Source organism: Aspergillus wentii (genome assembly GCF_001890725.1).
Source record: "Aspergillus wentii DTO 134E9 unplaced genomic scaffold ASPWEscaffold_7, whole genome shotgun sequence".
Taxonomy (NCBI): Eukaryota; Fungi; Ascomycota; class Eurotiomycetes; order Eurotiales; family Aspergillaceae; genus Aspergillus; species Aspergillus wentii.
This window is the reverse complement of record NW_024467838.1, coordinates 1,321,361-1,339,152: the sequence shown is the minus strand read 5'-3', so window position 1 is coordinate 1,339,152 and position 17,792 is coordinate 1,321,361. Positions and strand designations below refer to the sequence as shown.

At 48.5% G+C, this 17,792-nt stretch overlaps 8 protein-coding genes across 8 annotated transcripts; 5 read left to right on the top strand and 3 right to left on the bottom strand.

The window, feature by feature from the left end:
• The first annotated feature begins 178 nt into the window (after positions 1 to 178).
• Positions 179 to 2,283, top strand: ASPWEDRAFT_654684 (cytochrome P450). Its single transcript, XM_040838794.1, has 4 exons — positions 179 to 578; positions 641 to 1,362; positions 1,412 to 1,683; positions 1,746 to 2,283. Exons 1-4 carry the CDS (start codon positions 383 to 385, stop codon positions 2,140 to 2,142), a joined length of 1,587 nt encoding a protein of 528 aa, XP_040685870.1. The 5' UTR covers positions 179 to 382; the 3' UTR covers positions 2,143 to 2,283.
• On the bottom strand, positions 2,160 to 4,407 carry ASPWEDRAFT_653753 (MFS transporter). Its single transcript, XM_040838788.1, has 6 exons — positions 4,132 to 4,407; positions 4,042 to 4,076; positions 3,230 to 3,982; positions 3,054 to 3,178; positions 2,835 to 2,996; positions 2,160 to 2,772 (listed from the first exon to the last, which is right to left on the bottom strand). The coding sequence occupies exons 1-6, from the start codon at positions 4,296 to 4,298 to the stop codon at positions 2,425 to 2,427; spliced, it is 1,590 nt and encodes a 529-aa protein (XP_040685869.1). The 5' UTR covers positions 4,299 to 4,407; the 3' UTR covers positions 2,160 to 2,424.
• Positions 4,408 to 4,847: 440 nt separating this feature from the next.
• ASPWEDRAFT_44259 (putative bifunctional fatty acid transporter/acyl-CoA synthetase (FAT1)) lies at positions 4,848 to 6,862 on the bottom strand. The gene is made up of 4 exons (XM_040836217.1): positions 6,736 to 6,862; positions 5,376 to 6,678; positions 5,175 to 5,324; positions 4,848 to 5,116 (listed from the first exon to the last, which is right to left on the bottom strand). The coding sequence occupies exons 1-4, from the start codon at positions 6,827 to 6,829 to the stop codon at positions 4,948 to 4,950; spliced, it is 1,716 nt and encodes a 571-aa protein (XP_040685868.1). The 5' UTR covers positions 6,830 to 6,862; the 3' UTR covers positions 4,848 to 4,947.
• Positions 6,863 to 7,862: 1,000 nt separating this feature from the next.
• ASPWEDRAFT_44257 (putative peroxisomal 3-ketoacyl-coA thiolase (Kat1)) lies at positions 7,863 to 9,933 on the top strand. The gene is made up of 6 exons (XM_040836216.1): positions 7,863 to 8,272; positions 8,345 to 8,440; positions 8,492 to 9,340; positions 9,392 to 9,456; positions 9,512 to 9,623; positions 9,676 to 9,933. The coding sequence occupies exons 1-6, from the start codon at positions 8,168 to 8,170 to the stop codon at positions 9,712 to 9,714; spliced, it is 1,266 nt and encodes a 421-aa protein (XP_040685867.1). The 5' UTR covers positions 7,863 to 8,167; the 3' UTR covers positions 9,715 to 9,933.
• A 335-nt stretch (positions 9,934 to 10,268) lies between these two features.
• ASPWEDRAFT_53876 (ML domain-containing protein) lies at positions 10,269 to 10,933 on the top strand (the record flags this gene model as incomplete). The annotated part of the gene is made up of 3 exons (XM_040837968.1): positions 10,269 to 10,483; positions 10,552 to 10,768; positions 10,838 to 10,933. 3 exons carry the CDS (start codon positions 10,269 to 10,271, stop codon positions 10,931 to 10,933), a joined length of 528 nt encoding a protein of 175 aa, XP_040685866.1.
• A 562-nt stretch (positions 10,934 to 11,495) lies between these two features.
• ASPWEDRAFT_44256 (H(+)-transporting V1 sector ATPase subunit F) lies at positions 11,496 to 12,375 on the bottom strand. Its single transcript, XM_040836215.1, has 5 exons — positions 12,279 to 12,375; positions 12,169 to 12,203; positions 12,071 to 12,104; positions 11,866 to 12,003; positions 11,496 to 11,791 (listed from the first exon to the last, which is right to left on the bottom strand). Exons 1-5 carry the CDS (start codon positions 12,294 to 12,296, stop codon positions 11,651 to 11,653), a joined length of 366 nt encoding a protein of 121 aa, XP_040685865.1. The 5' UTR covers positions 12,297 to 12,375; the 3' UTR covers positions 11,496 to 11,650.
• A 325-nt stretch (positions 12,376 to 12,700) lies between these two features.
• ASPWEDRAFT_31120 (Nur1/Mug154 family protein) lies at positions 12,701 to 14,109 on the top strand (the record flags this gene model as incomplete). Its single annotated transcript, XM_040833504.1, has 2 exons — positions 12,701 to 12,958; positions 13,039 to 14,109. The coding sequence occupies 2 exons, from the start codon at positions 12,701 to 12,703 to the stop codon at positions 14,107 to 14,109; spliced, it is 1,329 nt and encodes a 442-aa protein (XP_040685864.1).
• Positions 14,110 to 15,051: 942 nt separating this feature from the next.
• ASPWEDRAFT_117728 (putative NTP binding protein) lies at positions 15,052 to 17,658 on the top strand (the record flags this gene model as incomplete). The annotated part of the gene is made up of 2 exons (XM_040828763.1): positions 15,052 to 15,979; positions 16,139 to 17,658. 2 exons carry the CDS (start codon positions 15,052 to 15,054, stop codon positions 17,656 to 17,658), a joined length of 2,448 nt encoding a protein of 815 aa, XP_040685863.1.
• Positions 17,659 to 17,792: the final 134 nt, after the last annotated feature.

Sequence of the window (17,792 nt, the reverse complement as noted above, 5' to 3'; positions counted from 1 at the left end):
GATAGACTCTTATAGGATCAAGGCAGATATGCTAAAACATCCTAGTGGCATTTTAATTAATACCAGATATTATAATCTGGCCTGAGATCACATGGAAACGAGACATGATCGGTCAGAACATCTCATTCACCGTCTTCCTGGACGTGACAATGCAGCTAGTCTTGCATCCTAATTAAGGCATCCCTGTTTGTGCAACACTCCTGACGAATCTGCCAACACTTGGAGATCTTTTCCGTGTTATACCCCTCTTTCTCTACCGCCATGATATCTGCTCGATCTTTCCGGGGGTTAGGGCTGTCCTCGCTGCTGATGTTATTTAATATGGTCTGTCTGCTGTCTCTCTCCTTCCTCCTCTACGTATCAACCATCTGCTAATAACACAATGTCTTTCTTCATAGCGAGTCTCATTGTTGCCCTCATTGGCCTCTACATTGTCAAGTCTTTCCTCACTCCCCAGAAACATCACCCACCTCTTCCTCCAGGCCCTCGACCAAAACCTTTCATCGGCAACCTACAGGACTTGCCATCAGTCGGTGATCAGGACTGGAAGCATTGGTACAAACACAAAGATCTCTATGGTATTTCCTTAGTATCACCTTGCCACAAAAAATCTCTCACTTGTTAATTCTACATTGTTCAGGCCCCATATCCTCTGTCACCGCATTCGGACAAACTATCGTCGTCCTCAATGAAGCCCGACTTGCGGTAGAGCTCTTGGAAAAGAGATCAGCTATACACTCAGATCGACCTCCAGGTGTCTTCTCTGAACTCTCAGGCTGGAATCTCATCCTGGGAACACTACCATATTCAGACCGCTTCCGTAGTTACCGCAAAATACTTCACCAACAGATTGGCTCGAACCTGTCCGTTTCCCGATTCAATCACGTCCAAGAAACAGAGGCCCGTCGCTTCCTCCTGCGTGTTCTAAATAGCCCCGAAGATGTTATCCATCATATCCGCAAAGAAGCTGGTGCTATTATCCTGAAAGTTGGCTATGGGTATACCATCGAACCACATGGTCGTGATCCCCTGGTTGATCTGGGCGACCGGGGCATGGCCGAATTTTCCCTAGCTCTCCAGCCTGGAACGTGGCTGGTGGACTTTATTCCTTTCTTGAGGTACCTGCCTACATGGGTACCAGGAGTGGCTTTCACGAAGATTGCAAGCAAGTTTAAGAAAACAGCCACGGCTTTTACCGACTTGCCATATGAATTTGTGAAACGAAAATTGGCCCAGAATACATTTGAGCCATCATTCTTGTCCCACTTACTGCAAGAGCAGGGTCATTTGCAACCAGGTTCCGAAGAGGAACTTATATTAAAGGGGTCTGCAGGATCCCTTTATGCTGGAGGAGCCGATACCGTGAGTTGTTAGCCTTGGATTTGAATTCGTAATTCTTACAATTCTACAGACTGTCTCCTCGATGACAAGCTTCTTCATGGTCATGGCTTTGAATCCACACGCACAGCGGAGGGCACAAGAGGAAATTGACCGTGTGGTGGGAACCAACCGCTTACCTGGCTACCAAGACCGTGATCATCTCCCTTACATCAACGCCATGGTGAAGGAGGTACTCAGGTGGCACCCAGTCGTGCCATCAGGGGTGGCACACCAGTCCATTGAAGAGGATATCTGCGAGGGATACTACATTCCAAAGGGTGCAATCGTTATCTCAAATATCTGGTACACTTGTCCAACCACGCCCCCTCCTCCTCCTTTCTCTCTATGGCTAATAGACTACGTAGGGCCTTTACCCACGATCCCGATATATACCCCGATCCAATGGCCTTCAAACCAGAACGGTTCCTCAATACCGAAAACCACATCCCCGAACGCGATCCACATCTCCTTTCTTTCGGCTTCGGACGTCGTGTCTGCCCAGGCCGAACACTAGCAGACTCAAACATCTATCTTAGCATTGCCATGTCTTTGGCTGTATTCGACATCGCCCCGGCTATAAAAGATGGTAAAGAGGTCGGACCCACAGTAGAGTTCCGACCGGGGGCTATCAGCCACCCCGTGCCGTTTGACATGGACATCAAGCCCCGGAGTCAGGTGCATGAAGAGCTGATTCGTTCGGTTGAGAAGGAATTTCCTTGGGAGAAGAGTCATGCAGCGGAACTTGGGGCATTTGAGTTTTAATCGGTCAGCCCTCTGCAAGTCTTCGGGTTTAGTTTCCATCCTGGTTCTTGTAATTCTTTCAGGTATATAAAAAGTGTTGACATGGTGGTCGTACGGATGGCTGGACGGGATATATAAATCTTGGAGTACCACTTGGTCTATTGGGTTTCAAATCTTTACTGATGATATATGACGATATGATAATGCATAGAAGTACCCCGCTAGCATTCAAGACGCTGAAGTATGAAAAGCATGTAGTGATTGCTTAACAATGGTATATACTAGCCACGGCCATTTACATACTCACCCCGATAATGATGATCTATCCTCTGCAAGACGCCGCACTTTATCTTGCAGGAACACTTCTTGTTCCTTTCGACTTTTCTTCAGATCAACCCCAATCACCAAAATCCCAAAACTAACCACACTCAACGCAAACAGAAAGTAAAACGGGGTAGACGCATTCCTCGATGGCGTCGCATCGATGATAGCACTCGAAACAATCGGACCGATAAACGAAGATGTCTTGCCGATGATGCTGAAGAGACTGAAGAAGAGGAATTCGTGGCCGCGGGGCGTGACCTCTGAGATCATGATCTGGGAGTAACTGTACCAGGGGCAGACGAAGAGACCGTAGAAGGCTTGGTAGACCTGGTTCGTGTTAATTGGTGTTTACTACGGTACGGTGCGGTGTGTGTAAAATGAAGACTTACCCAAAATTCCCATTCGTGGTGGAATCCGAACTTGTTCGTCCAGATACCAATCATACCCCAGCCGTCTAGGAGGATGATTGCGAATGCGATGGCGTTGAACATGGTTTTGGTGTCGAGTTTGTATCGCTGTTGGGTGAACCAAAAGGTGTAGATGCCAACTGCCTGTGACGCTTTGTTAATATCACTTGTATGGGGATTTGATAGCTCTGGTCAACGCACCTGAGCAGCAATACCGACAATCAGGATATAGGTCAACTGCAGGGTATTATAGGCGACAATGCCATTTTGCAGAGTGCTAATCACAGTCACGGTTGTATTCAAAGAGTCACCGAGGAGGAAATAACCTATAGCCCGATGAGTTGTCTTTCGCGCAAGAACAGCCATTCAAAACCTACCAATCAGATATACCAGGCTCTGCTTCAATTTCCATATCTGTCTGATGGCATGGTAGATTTGCGATAACCCAGCGATAATGATATTCCTCCCAGGGTCTTGACCCGGTCGTCGCTTTTCAAGAAAGAACCACGGCAACGAGACGAGCAGCCAGACACCAGTAGCGAAAGCAATCAGCACACTCAAGCCCCAATTATTATTTGCTTCGCTCGCATCAACACGAAGTCCAAACATAATCCCAACGATTATGGCGAGGATAAATATCTCCCCAACTGACTGTATGTAAAACGCAATATTGGCCAGCTGGCTACGCTTCATCGTGTCGGCATAGTCGTACTCATCGCGCGAGATGATACCACTAGCGTATGCATCTGCGTTCTCCTTCATCTCAATCGTATTCCGAGCCAGCCCTGGGAATGCCGCGGTCCAGAAGGTCAAAGTTGTCTGGTAGGCGATGAGTCCAACAATGTACAATCCCACGCCAACTCGCCATTTGTCTTCGGTGTGTACACCAAGCCAACCAAATCCAATAGCATAGGCGATGATGGAAAGGACAATGAGAATATTAGGTCTCCAATCGCCAAAGTCTGCAAAGCTTCCAATTACCAAGAAGACGACAATCTGAATGGCAAAGGAAATTCCATTACACAGTAGAACAATACTGTTAATCGAACGGCTTTTCCCAGCAAACGCGAGTGTGCCTGCATCTCCAGCAGCTTGAGAAAGCAGATTTTGAAATGCGGTTGGAGCAAAGTCTACCAGGATCAGTCAATACCGTTTCTGCTCCTGTCATTTGAGCGGAAAATAAACCCACTGAATAAAGACAACCCGTTGTTTCCAATGTAGTAACTAAAGCCAACAAATTTAGCCACCACCATTCTGTGCGAGTTAATCCATTACGCACGAGTAGTAAGCCCATATCTCCCATTTAGTGGTGTGGTATTTCTCGTCAAACTGATCCGGCGCAATTGGCTGATCCGTGTTCTTATCGAGCGGCGCGTCTTGGATTTCTTCGTGAATCGAAGATTTTGAGGCATTTTGCCCATCGGGTTGGGTTTCTGCAGCTACCATGGCTGCTATTCAAAGAATAAATCCTTCAAAGCTGGCTTGGAAGTCCTTGGTTATACGAACGCGAGGATTGGCTCTTTTGTCTGTCATATCGGGGGAAAAAGAAAATCTCATTATCTCAGGAAAATGTAACCCCGCTCGATCTACCGCCGGATTAGGCGAATGTTAGCCTTGATACGAAGTTACTTTAGCGAGATAGTGGATGGGTGGAAATTGTCATTTGGCAGGCTTGGTGGGATGAGGGATGTTGATCGCAGGGTAAGGTGAATCTTGATTTGGCTGTGTGGCTTACCGACTAGTATTATCTCTGTTGCAGGGATGTATTGGTTGAATATAACTGGATGTTGATAATGGATGCAAGCAATATTCGATGCAGATGCAAGGCTATGGAGCCGGTTTTATTGGGAAGAAATGGCGTGTTCTGACGATGGTGGAGGGGAAGTTGTTGACAGCTGAAGGAGTCCATCAGCTACCCCGCAAGAAGAAATTCGTGTTGACCATTAGTACTCTACATAGAGTCAAGACTTTCGTTATGATCAAGATGATTTGATTTCGCTGCAAAGAAAATCCGAAATGATCAATATATTGTCTTGTCTAATGGAAATATATAATATGCCCACTCTCGCTAATATACAAACAGGTCTAACAGATGTCACAGCTTTGCCTGCCCACTTTCTATCGATGACCAGTCTGACTGATCGAGTTTCTCATACTGTGTTCCATTCAACCAAAACAACTTGTCCCCTGTGTCGACACGAGGATCCCATCCCTTCTTCACCAGGTCACCCTTGGCTTGCTTGAAGGTTACACCTGTGTCCACCCTATTAAGAGTATTTGTTAGCGACAGATCTATTGTTTTCGCAAGTCGGTTGAGCTTACTTCTCAGTCAGTCGGACGAGTTGCGGAAATGCGTATGATGGAACACCCTTCTTCTTGAGTTCACGGTAAAGGTTGGACATGAATTCACTTTCTGTTGCAGAAGACTGGTCTTCAAGGGTGATACCAGCGGCACCAGCTTGACCATCGTATCTAAAAGTTAATGTTAGTGTGTGGGCTCGACAATTTCAAGGGACACCATACCCGCTCAGCTTCACGCCATATACAACTGCATCATGAACCGCAGGGATCTTGCAGATATGATCTCTGATTTCTCCCGCACTCACATTCTCTCCCTTCCAACGGAACGTATCTCCAACGCGATCCTGGAACTTCACCCAACCGGAATAGTCTCGGACAACAAGATCACCTGTGCGCTGGAATAAGTCACCTTTTTGGAACACGTCTCGAAGCAGTTTTTTCTCGGTTGCATCTTCGTTGTGGAGATACTCAGTCAGTAGACCACGGTTTCGGACCCTTCCGATTGCCTCTCCTTCCTCTCCTAGTCTGGCCTTAACACAGAAACCTGTACTTGGGTCCCGGTAAGGCATCTCTGTGTCGTTGTCATACTTGACGATAAACACATCGTCTTCGAGGAATCGTCGGATGGGACCGGAGAATCCAATCTTTCCTACACCCCAGGCGGTCTCGCCATGGTTGTCAAATTTAGCCACACCTTCGGTTGACCGATAGAATTCCCGAATCTCAGGAACTCCAAATCGTTGACGGAATCGCTCCCAGATTTCTTCTCGTAGTCCATTGCCTGTCGCCACAATGCACGCATGATCCCGGTCATAGGGGGATGGCGGTGTTGCCAACAAATAACGACACAATTCACCAATATACAGAATGCGGGTGGCTTTTGAGTCGTGAACGTCTTTCCAGAACTGAGATGCAGAGAACTTGCGGCGTAGACAGAGGGTACCCGCATTGCCAAGAGAATAGCAAAGACCCGTAAAGTATGCAGTACCATGGAACAAAGGAAGGGAGGAATAGGTGCGAAGTGGGTAGTATTTGGATGGGTTTTTGACATCGACGCTGTTGGGATTGGAAGTAACAAGGGCCATTATGTTGCGAACAGCACACGCCTTGGGCTTTCCTGTTGTCCCCGATGTGTAGATGAGCGCGGCCAGGTCGTTAGGAGCCCTCTTGGCAGCAGCCAATCCCGAGGGAGAATATTGTTGTAAATCTGTTGGTGTGACAAGCTCTACATCTTCAGTAGAGATTCCATCAAATGATGAAATGCTGAATGCAAGATGAGGAAGATCGGCGCAGACAAACTTTGACAAATCTGGAGTCGAGATGATCGATTTGGCGCCAGAGACGTTAAGACAATGAATAAAGGTATCGTCACGTAGATTAGTGTTGATGAGGGCAGCCACGACGCCCAACTTGGCGAGTGCGTAGATCGTCACCACCATCTCGGGGGAATTTGTCATGTAAACACCAACAAAGTCTCCTGTGTTGATGTCTCTCTCACGAAGCAGAGCAGCAAATCTGTCGACAACTATCGAATGGCAAATTAGCTATCATATCCAAGTTCATCAGCAATCTGGAGACTTACGATCCTTCAATTGGCTATAGGTCCATGTCTTGTTCTCGAACCAAAGCGCCTCTGCCGAACCACGATGGTCGACATTAACCAGCCGCTCCAGCATCTTATAAGTAGTGGTCGACTCCCCCAATTGAGCAATCCGCTGCCCTAGCCGCTTGTCAAAAGCACGATCCAGACTGATTGCGGAAAGATCCGTTGAAATAGAAAGCTTCGCATTCAAATAGGCAGCCGCAGTGGCAGTCGCCGCGGATGCCAGGGCAATCGAAGGCCCAGAGAGTTCAGAAAAGAAATCCATAACGGTGATATTGCCAATCACTCAACTAATTGATGGTATCCAGCCTGGTTGCTTGGAATGATCGAAGTTAGCAATGGTGTCAATTTCCAGATAGATACCCCAGGTTAAGCCGTAGAATGAGACCCGCACTCGAACAGCCCGTGGAGGATCTCCTGGAGCAGGATCCGGGGAGAAGCATAGTTATAAAAAGGCCAGAATCAATGGCTAAGAAGAGGCCCGACTCGGAGTTTAGAGACGGGACCTGACAGGTACGAAATCTGCCGTCCATGACGCACATTGGCGATGACAGTTCCTCGCGACAGAACCGGCAGTCAACGGACGGATTGCGAACCGACCACGACAGGCCTTTTTGTTCTGGTTGCTTTCCCCGCGGGCTTCGGCTGGTCCCCCAGGATTCCTGGGCAGTAAGAAATAGGTACATACCTTAATTGATCGATACCGGGTCACCCCCACCGTGGAATCGTGGATGGTGATTTTTCTTTCTCCCCAGCATCGTGATAGGAGGGGGTTAAGGAATTGATAGATGATTGATCACAGAAGGAAAACCCACTAGACAGGTATCTGTCTGGCCTGGGTTGTACGATACGTAACGTGGGAGACCTCCCATGATCCTTGACTGTCTCAGCATGGAATTAATCCAATGCTCACCAATGCTGTCAACATGTTTCATCTGTCCCACCAACGAGCACATCAATACGGGGGCATCATCTCTGTTCCCTCTCGATGGTCCACTTCCTCTCTGTGGTGGAGTATGCATTCTCCCTTGAGTCAATTCATCTTAATTTCTGACACTCGCCGAGCAGCCGAGGCGTCCACTGTGACGGTATTTTACACAAAACGGCGGCAGCGCATCTCGGCTCTCTTTTCCCGGTCTCGCAGCCCACTTTCTTTTGCTCCGAGAACCTCAATATTACGGTATCTTTGGTTTCTTCGGTTCGGCCTTACCAGCTGTTCCATGCGTCGGTCAATTTCGCTGCGTCGCAGATGAGCCGCGGTATCTCTGCAGCGCCGTTTTTTGGCTTGGACTATAATATACTGGTGTCTGGAGTCGTGGAGAAGCTGGTCTTCTCTCCAGATTCTTCTTCTTTCTTTCCCTCCTTCAACTACCCCCAGGTTTTAACTTTGGCAAAAGAATAAACCTACATCATGTCCACACCACAGCAACGACTATCCTCCATCGCAAACCAGTTCTCTGGCCCTGGTGCAGCATCGGCTAGGGACAGACTTCTGTCTAAGAACCCTGATGATGTCGTACGTATCGTCCAGCTGATATTTTGATGTTCTCTCACCATATGCCTTGCGTGATGCTAACTGCTGTTATAGGTAATCACACTCGCCGTGCGAACGCCTCTCACAAAAGCTAGAAAGGGTGGATTGAAGGATACCACGATCGACAATCTTCTGGTTTCGCTATTGACTGTATATTTCCCTCGTCAATGAAATGCCTTTCCATGTCTAACCGAATATCAGACCGTGCGGGAAAAGTCTAACCTCGACCCCAACCTTGTTGAGGATGTCTGCGTCGGCAACGTTCTTGCCCCCGGCTCCGCCTATGTCGCCCGCTCTGCAGTCCTGGCTGCAGGATTCCCGGCCACAGCCGCCGCATCAGTCGCTAACCGGTTCTGCTCCTCTGGCTTGCTGGCTGTCCAAAACATTGCAAACCAGATCATCGCTGGCTCGATCGATGTCGGTATTGCGGTGGGAGCGGAGAGCATGAGCACCAACCCCGACGGTGGTGCCCCAGAAATGTCGGACAAAATCATGTCACACCCCCTTGCCTCGCAGAACAAGCAGCCTATGGGCCAGACCTCAGAGAACGTTGCGGGTCAATTCAGCATTTCCCGCGAAAGACACGACCAGTTCGCCGCAAAGAGTTTCCAGAAAGCAGAGCACGCCCAGAAGGCTGGCTGGCTTAACGATGAGATCGTTCCTGTTCAGACCATTATCAAGGATCCCAAGACTGGTGAAGTAAAGGAAGTTGTGGTTGACCGTGACGATGGTATCCGCTACGGTACTACACCCGAGTCGCTCGGCAAAGTCCGCGCTGCGTTCCCCCAGTGGAAGCCTAGTGCTACAACCGGTGGAAACGCCAGTCAAATCACCGATGGTGCTGCTGGTATCGTCCTTATGAAGCGATCGCGCGCGCAGGAGCTCGGACAGCCCATTGTCGCCAAGTTCTGTGGTGCTACTGTCGCAGGCCTTGAGCCCAGAATCATGGGCATTGGTCCTTCGATCGCCATCCCCAAGATTTTGTCAAAGGTTGGCTTGACCAAGGATGAAATTGACATCTTTGAGATCAACGAAGCCTTTGCATCCATGGTAGATAATCCGAGCCCCTAGGTCACGAAAGGTTGGCTAACTGATTTTTAGGGTGTTTACTGTGTCAGTAAGCTGGGTCTCGATGAAAAAAAAGTGAACCCTCGTGGTGGTGCAATGTAAGGAGGAATCTCCCCCGTCAGTCTATCCAAGAATTCAACTGATCATCTATAGTGCCATTGGTCACCCATTGGGATGTACAGGAGCACGCCAGGTTGTCACTGCTCTCTCTGAGCTGCGTCGTCAAAATAAGAGAATTGCTGTTACTTCGATGTGTGTTGGAACAGTAAGTTTCACCTCCAGCCTCTACATATTTCTCATACTGACTTGTACATTAGGGAATGGGTATGGCGGGTGTCTTCGTCTCTGAGCACTAAAATTGACAGCTAGTAATTTATTTGATGGAATTATAAACATGTATATATATTTGCGATGAAATGGACAGCTATGATTCCCCTCCCCTTAAATCTGAGTACTATTATCCGTGAGACAGCGGAGCGAAGAGAGTGGGTCATCTCCACATGCCGTGCAGATACTAAATCGCAGATACTGTAGATAGAGTGGCTAGTAGATAGACAAAGACAACAAAGGGAATTTCAGATCATGTTTTTGAGATATAATGTAGAAAGCATCAGTTAAGATAACATCATCATCCTGCCAACAGGAAACATCAGACAACCCGGCCCGTCTCCAAGGAACAATGCGAGTTCCCGCGCCTTGCGCATCACGTGCACCAATCGTCATCCAGCGGCCAAAGCAGGCGCTATCACGATGGAGTCACCGCCTCTCCAGGGCGCATGGCAACTTACGACTACACCTTCGTTCTGGTACATCATCTTTGTTTGCTTCAGTGTCTGCTGTTTCTTAACCGATAGGACGATACTCCATCTACACCTGAGCACGTTACTCCGCAACTCCCTGATCTGTGACCATGAAGTTCTTATCAACCACCGCTGCCTGTCTGGCTCTCCTCTCCCCTCTCCCCGCTTCAGCTCGAGCTGTCTCCTCTTTCTTCAACGCCCAGTCACCTATCCAGATCCTGGGAGACCCTGTGCCAGGGGACAACCCCTTGGAATACTGTGCGGATCCTTCTCCAAACACTCTGGAGATCAAGTCGGTCGACCTGTCGCCCAACCCCCCTGCACCGTACGTACAAATAATAGACCTCTTATTTCATACCTTTCTTCTTTCCACTAAAAATTGTCTTCATGCAGTGGGCAGACCCTTACTATCAAAGCCAGCGGTAACTTGAAGGAAAGAGTTGAGCCTGGGGCGAGAGTTCTTGTTGAGGTCAAATATGGCTTGATCACTCTCATCAACCAGAGCATCGACCTCTGTGAACAGCTCGGGAATGTAGACCTCGAGTGTCCATTGGAGAAGGGCGAAATGACTTTGACGAAGCAGGTCGACTTGCCCAAGGCGATTCCTCCGGTGAGTCAATCCTGCGGTTGTGTGATACACATTTGAGAACATGACGAATTCTAATACACTTATCAACAGGGAACCTACAACGTCCACGCCGATGTTGTCAGCAAGGAATCAAAGCGCATTACCTGCCTTGATGCCCACAACATTCAGTTTAAGATCGGACAGTAATTCTTTCTGTTTCCACATACCATGGTTTCGGAAGTCGATGCCCTATTACGTTTCAATAACTTCCTTGATCCTCTGGGGTATCGATTCTTATCATATGTCTACGATGTCCTGATTGTCTATCTTCATTAGCTGCTGTTTTTCACTCTCTTGTATGCATGCCCCATGTTATTATGCTCGCGTTCAATGCTTTCCCACACTTGATGTGGTTGTTAATCAGGTTGCATGTTTATCGTGATGCTTTTTGTTCAATACTTGATGTGCTGTGCCTCTAGTGGCGTTCGGAGCTCTTTCTTCGCATTCAAACTCGTCCTCTATTTCCATGCTATCTCAGCACAGTCATATACATGTATGTATCGCTATTTAAACAAAGCCAATGTCCATGGGTCTATCGTGTTTGGCCAAGATGAAATCATCCTTTTAACAGCCACCATGTCTAGTTCAAAATCTTAGAGTGGTTGCCGCAAATTCTTCGGGTGTATCGCAGAGCAGCAGCTTTACTAACTCATGAGTATAAGAAATGTAGATGCATAACATTCTCAGATAAATTTGGGTATCTTCCCTCGTAGCTCAGTTATTCCCAGGTTGCCATCCTAGTAGTAGGTACTAGGAATAGCATCTCCTAAACATGATAGACCATAGTATGCTATACCACCTTGGCTGTTGAGTATCCTTGCCCCAAGAATAACAACGAAGAACAAGCAGTCAGACGCTTTCGATCTATTCTCCAAACAACCGTCTCACACGCTTCAATACACTGTCCTTTTCAGGGTCGTATGGGTGGTCTTTGCTTGGGATCTCGAGTACGGCCGGAAATGCTGCGGAATAGGAATCGACGCTATGGCGGATACGTTCTGCGACCTATTTTCAATCCATGGGTGTAAGCATTCATCCTACTATCCATGCGAGTGTAGGTGATATAATGGGAGACGAACGTGTTGGTTGATAAGGAGCACAGCAATATCCTTCCGTTCCTGGGTGAAGCTCTCGAACGCTTTCTCAATCGTGGAGGTTTCGGTCTTAGAGTCTACCACAAGAAAATTTCGCTGGGCGTCTGGACCATCGGTGACATGCTATGGTAAGAAAGTAATATGTTAGCCTATCTTTGGAGCAGACCAGTTGGGATACTCTGGTACTTACGCCGATGCCCGCAAGGAGGAGACCAGTTACGGAGCTGAGCAGGAGGGGTTAGCACAGGTACATCTATGCTTTGGAGAGTCGTCAAGGGAGTAAGTTACTCTTCATCTCCAATGACAGCAAGGAACTGTCTGTCCTATATGTTTGAAATGCACAATCAGAACAATGCTCCATATTGTATCCAGCAGTGAGGGGAAGTTGATCGGTGTACCTTGGCCGCGGCCGCCATGATGAGAGCAGAGGTGGGATGTTGACAGCGGGCTTCGATGAGAATAGGAATTCGTTCCGAGAAGCTTGCGAATTCTCCCACGCCTTCAGATACGATTCCAACAGAGCACCAGAGATGATCGACAGTTGAACAGTTCTCAAATCCGATAACCTCACTTGATCGGACCTCGTCATAACGGCTCCGCGGGTCTTTTGCTTATCTAAGCGTCTTCTCCATTTGTACACTTTTTTGTTGTTTACGGGGCGGCAAACAAAACTTGTCTTCGGTCGCTCTTCGTAATCAGGCTGGGTTAGCCCTCAACTCTTCTTTTGGCATTTTCTTTGTCTTTGACGGTTTATTCTGACTTGCTTCAGCTACCATATCCCTTCTGTCCGACCCCAACAGGGTCCCCCTATTCTTTCACCATGCCCCGGCTTGTACGCCGTCGACCGTTGGGGGAGCGCATCAAATCCTACTTGAATCCGTTGGACTTTCTCCTTTGGCTGTCGGAAGAGATTGATACCAATGATTGGGATCAGTTTGAGAAGGACTGGTCGTTTACTCTTGGTTTGGCTCTGAACGTCATTTTCCTCATCGCGAGGGCAAATAGTCGGCCAAATGGCAGCAAAGCTGTTGATGACGTCTTCGGTGATGATGGAGGTGTACCTTGGCTAAGCTGGTTTGTACGTTGTGATAACTCCTTTCTGCCTGGGGATGTGTAAATGCGATTCAAGTGCTAATTCAAGCTCCATGGAAACTGCAGGCCTCTTTCGTCGTTCATCTTCTTGTCCTCTTCTCGGCATCCAATAGTTTTTACGCGTTCCATCGCAAACGACATTATCGCATGTTTGAGGCGTCTATTAACCAGGCTCCTGCAACACCGTCTGCCCAGCGTGTACGAGTCGATTCGACGCCTATGGCGGGCTCACCATTACGATACTTTGCGAATGCGATTTCGAGATCGACTGAGTCTAAAGTACACCCTGATGCGCACCGAGATGTTTGGGAGATTGCAGTCTGGGATCCTCTGCCCATTTGTCTGCGGATTTTCTGCATGTTCAGCCCAGGGCATGTTCTGGTTTACTGGCTCTTCCTTCCCACGCAACTGTCCGATCCTAGACCTAGTGTTACGATTGTGACGACCATGTTCCTGACGGCTCTGCTATCGATCCAGATGTCGTTCCTCTGTACATCCTTTAAACAGCAGGCAAAGGATTCTACACTCGTGCATAAGGAAGTGCTCAAGGAATATGACACCAAATACGTGCATCCTCGGACTCAACCTTTGATGAGAGATGTTGGCACTCAGTTCTCTGAGACCAATGCATCTCAACCTGGCTCTGATGCCAAGTACAATAGAGTTGATCCCGGTACTCCAACGCATGTTATTCGCCGGGGATTTACCACAAGTCCCAACCCAAACTATGTCGGCCATGTTGATCCCGAAGGCATATCGCCCCGCCGGCAACCAATGACTACACCAAGTGCTCCAGGCTACCAGCAAGCTTCCATGCACACACCGAGTCATTTGCGCGATGCTTCTCCAGTTGTCCGTGCCCCTACTTCCATGCGCCAGCCGCAATTCCGACCTACACCAAGCGCTCCAGGCGATGGGGGCAGTCTTGGGGTTTTCTCCCACGCTAATTCTCCATTGAGGAAATCTGTTTCGACAAATATTGATCGTCGCGTTCAGAATAACGGCTTGAGCCCGATGAAGCGACAGTCAAGTCCCTTAAAACGAAGTAGTGTGCCCGGAGGCTCAAGTCTTACGAGTTCTTCTTCAACACCGAGACTAAGTCAGTATAGCTCTCGTCGTGACACCGGCCGATTCTAGTACAACTTGACGCATAAAGATTATACGCATCGATTTACATATGTTCTTTCCCTTGCACTGCTTGACGGAGCGCCTAACTTCTTGAAATGGTCACAGGTTTCCTGTGCTTATATCTTGTGATTTTATTCAGCATTGGATCAGGCGTTTGGGAGCTCCACCTTTATGGTTATTACCTGTTTTTTGGCGCTGTTTATGTTTAGTTCAGGGCTTTCCCAAAACCAGGAATGTATGCTCGGTGTTGACCGCGGCTAGCCACTGTATTATATTTTGGTGTGTGCACCACTTTACACATGCGACAATCATCAGTGATCAGTGATTCAAATGCTGTCCTGCATATCCTATATGGAACCTTGTATTTGGATAAAAATGTCCATGTTCTTGTTTTGTCATGACGTTATGTGATTTCGGAGTGTTTGATTCTCCTGTCGTGCTTGCTGTGAGACTCAACATGTCTCTCGCAACTTCCTACCATGTGCAATTGTTCCAGGTCGATATCCAGGAACATACATCATAGTCATTCCTATCGCTGATCGCATTTGTTATGCTCATACCGTTCCAAGCCAATGGTCTCCCACACGCATTCCTAGCACACCCCTCTATTCCTACCCCTCAGCTCGTACATTCTTCGGCATGGCCAGCAAGCACATTTACATTCCAATAATATCACTTCGCGTCACATTATTATCAAGAAGAGAGAGGTAGCCAGCCCCTTGTCCAGTTAGGCCAATGTTTTCCCAAAGTTACTCTGCGATCTACTCGCAAGCCCCCGACGATCCAACTTTAACACGTCCACGACGCCATCGATTTACGCGATATCTGCGGCCTGGTTCCAGAAAAAGAAGAAAGCAACATCCTTTCCTGACGGCATGGGCCAAATTAAGAACCCCTACTGGGTTGAGATACAAAGCCGCGAATAAACACCTTTCTCAACATCAAACGGCGATGGAAGAGCGCATTCAGTTGCCCAATGGTCACCTTTTGAACTTGAACCCACGACCACGTCACTTCAAGCCTACGGGAGACGCCTTTAGAAGCCAGGGAACACGAAGGTCCCAAACACCAGAACACGATACCGAAGGGGACCAGGAATCAGGATCTCCGCAAGAAAGGGGCCTGGGAAGTCCGCCGCAATACGCCATGCAGAAAACTAAAGCTACGAAACTGCCGGTGCCTAGGTCGCATACAGACAGAAGAAATGGCAATTGGAGGAAAGTAGAAATCGAAGATGAGGACGAGACCGAGGCGGGAGATGCTCAGGCATATGCTTCACCACCGCCATCCGAACCCAGATCTGCGGGAAAAGACCGAGAGCAATACTGGAAAAAAGTCCGAGAGAGGTTTGAGAAGGAGTCACCTTTGCCGTCCAAGACCCGAGACAGGCCAAAGGGCTACTATCAGGGGGCTTACCGAAAGATCATGTCTCTCGCCAATTCTCCCAGACAGGAAATCGCCAAATACAAGCTGAAAAATGGCGAAGGACTCAACTCCAAGACTGGGATACCCACTCCTACCTCCCAGAGTCCACAAAGCTCTGTAAACAGCTCTAGAGGTCAACCAGTTCGCCGTCGTGTGAACAGCAGGGGCGTGAAAAGACAGGGTGTCGATGAAACCTGGCGCCAGAAGTCTGGTAGAACTGACAACAACACAGACTCGTCGGTTAATTCCAATTTTTCTTTATCGCCTGTATCGGGGCCTGGAAGTTCAATGACAGATTGGGAGGACAAGTTCGTCGTCCACATGCCATCGGCAAGGGAGCCCAACCCTCCGACCATGACCAGTCAACAAATAGCCCAGTTTCAAACCAGTATTGAAAAGGTTCACCGAGCTGGGGAAGATATGCTTGACCCTGAAACTTTACCCAGCCCACGCAGTCTGTCACCAGAAACAAAAGACAGTCTCCCGAAAGACACCACAAAGAAACAGCATGCCTGCACAGGATATGATGGACAGTCAGGCTCTGTTGATGAAGGCGAGGCGCAATCAACCCCCCTGGATCCCAACCACGGCAGGTACTATTTTTGCCCCGAAGAAATCGGGAAACAGCGATGTAGCACTATCTGGGAAGAATCGGCTAGGAAAACAAAGAAAAAGCCTTGCAATGTCAACTCAGACGGGTCTTTTTTAGGGTGCAAGGAAATCAACGGGCCTACGGACAAGAACCCGGACGAGATATTGCTGTTTTGCACTGTGCCAGAGCGCCCAAAAGTAGTCAACGTCCCAGCCCCGGCCCCAAAGAAGCCAGCCCAGAAGTCCACAGCCCACCCAAAGGCTTCCGCAGCGGAGAAGCACATCGTCCAAGAGGAATGGAAATCAGTTACTCAGAACTTGAAGCATGTCCAATCCCCGAAGCCGTTGCCAAAAACGATGTGCCAAGAGACCCAGTGTCAACGACCAGAGAAGTCCAGAATCCCAACCCAGCCTGCATCAAAGGAAAATACAAAGCCTGCGAGCAGTTCGAACACTTCTCCCAAGGGCCAAGTCGAGAATCGGAAGGGGGGCGATGCATTCATTACCACACCCACTACCACGAACACTATGGTCGGCACAGAAGGTACAAAAAGAGACACCCAGAAAACCCCCGACCCCAAGCAACCAGTTTCTCAATCGAGGCATTCAACGACTTCCATCCCGTTGGGATTGCGACCAGCCGTTCAGCTGTCGCAGAAGAAATCAGATCCCCCTTCCACAACGTCCTCGCAGGCTGCTTCTCCCACAAATATCCAATCCAGCAAAGGCAGAATAAGCCCCAAGCTGACCGGCGGAGAAAGCACAAAAGGTATTCGTGGGTTCATCCGTACGTCCGGAACGGTAAAATCCATAACAGAAAACCTTAACCAACCAAAGCACAATGATCCTCGAAAGCCACTTTGTGTAAGCGTTACGTCGGAAGACCATGATGCTGTCCCATCAAGAACGGTTTCGGAAACATCACCCCCTGGAAAAGTCTCACCCCAGCCAGCCATATCTCTATCTCCTCCACTGAGGGCCAGGGGCAAGGTAGGAAGAAAAGAGCAATCTCAGGCTATGGAAGTGGCCGAGCTTGATGGGCAGCAAGTTAAAGACAGACAAAGAGGAGATTTTCGTTTCAATACGACCGGCGCTAGCGCTGATTCACAGCAAACTGAAGGACATGACGACAAGCACCAGCTGGATCCATTGACCCTTTCTCTCATCTTCCACATATTAGTGCTGTCGATTGCATACATGCAGAGGCTTCTCATCAAGCTTTCGACAAATCGATATCCCAAAATTGCCTTTGATATTGTTCTCAATATGGCCGAACATTGCTTTCATGTTCTCAGTCGTGCCTGGAACGCTCTCACCATCTATAGGACCACAGGCTCCTGGCCTTGGCCAAGCCATCAGGATGTTGGGCGAGTCTTAGCAGATCTCAGTCAGACTTTCGTTTACCTTGTCACTTTGGGATTCATCATTATGCTTGTTGGGCGGGCAGCAGGATATGTTGTCTTCGTTGGGAGCTGGATCGTTTGGTTTGCAAGGCCGTTCGGTTGGGTGTTTGGGGCAGTAGGACGACTTCTCCAGGTCTAAACCCTACAATGGCCTCTTTTTTCTCTACGACTCATTATTAGCCTTGCTGCATCTGGGGATTTCCTTTTTCGCCCTTCTTTCACTATACCATCATGTACTAACATTCGTGTATCCTTACTTTATTGTTTGCTATG

Coding starts and splice junctions, on each gene's coding strand:
- ASPWEDRAFT_654684 (XM_040838794.1), top strand. CDS start 383: ATGTCTTTCTTCATAGCGAGTCTCATTGTTGCCCTCATTGGCCTCTAC. Junction 1,363..1,411: donor ATGCTGGAGGAGCCGATACC/GTGAGTTGTTAG, acceptor ACAATTCTACAG/ACTGTCTCCTCGATGACAAG. Junction 1,684..1,745: donor ATCGTTATCTCAAATATCTG/GTACACTTGTCC, acceptor TAGACTACGTAG/GGCCTTTACCCACGATCCCG.
- ASPWEDRAFT_44256 (XM_040836215.1), bottom strand. Junction 12,004..12,070: donor TCCTCCTTGCGGGCATCGGC/GTAAGTACCAGA, acceptor TTCTTACCATAG/CATGTCACCGATGGTCCAGA. Junction 11,792..11,865: donor TGCTCCTTATCAACCAACAC/GTTCGTCTCCCA, acceptor GATTGAAAATAG/GTCGCAGAACGTATCCGCCA.
- ASPWEDRAFT_44257 (XM_040836216.1), top strand. CDS start 8,168: ATGTCCACACCACAGCAACGACTATCCTCCATCGCAAACCAGTTCTCT. Junction 8,273..8,344: donor CTAAGAACCCTGATGATGTC/GTACGTATCGTC, acceptor CTGCTGTTATAG/GTAATCACACTCGCCGTGCG. Junction 8,441..8,491: donor TTCTGGTTTCGCTATTGACT/GTATATTTCCCT, acceptor ACCGAATATCAG/ACCGTGCGGGAAAAGTCTAA.
- ASPWEDRAFT_653753 (XM_040838788.1), bottom strand. CDS start 4,298: ATGGTAGCTGCAGAAACCCAACCCGATGGGCAAAATGCCTCAAAATCT. Junction 4,077..4,131: donor GAGATATGGGCTTACTACTC/GTGCGTAATGGA, acceptor TGTTGGCTTTAG/TTACTACATTGGAAACAACG. Junction 2,773..2,834: donor ACCACGAATGGGAATTTTGG/GTAAGTCTTCAT, acceptor AACACGAACCAG/GTCTACCAAGCCTTCTACGG.
- ASPWEDRAFT_44259 (XM_040836217.1), bottom strand. CDS start 6,829: ATGCTGGAGCGGCTGGTTAATGTCGACCATCGTGGTTCGGCAGAGGCG. Junction 6,679..6,735: donor CTATAGCCAATTGAAGGATC/GTAAGTCTCCAG, acceptor GCCATTCGATAG/TTGTCGACAGATTTGCTGCT. Junction 5,117..5,174: donor CTCGTCCGACTGACTGAGAA/GTAAGCTCAACC, acceptor TACTCTTAATAG/GGTGGACACAGGTGTAACCT.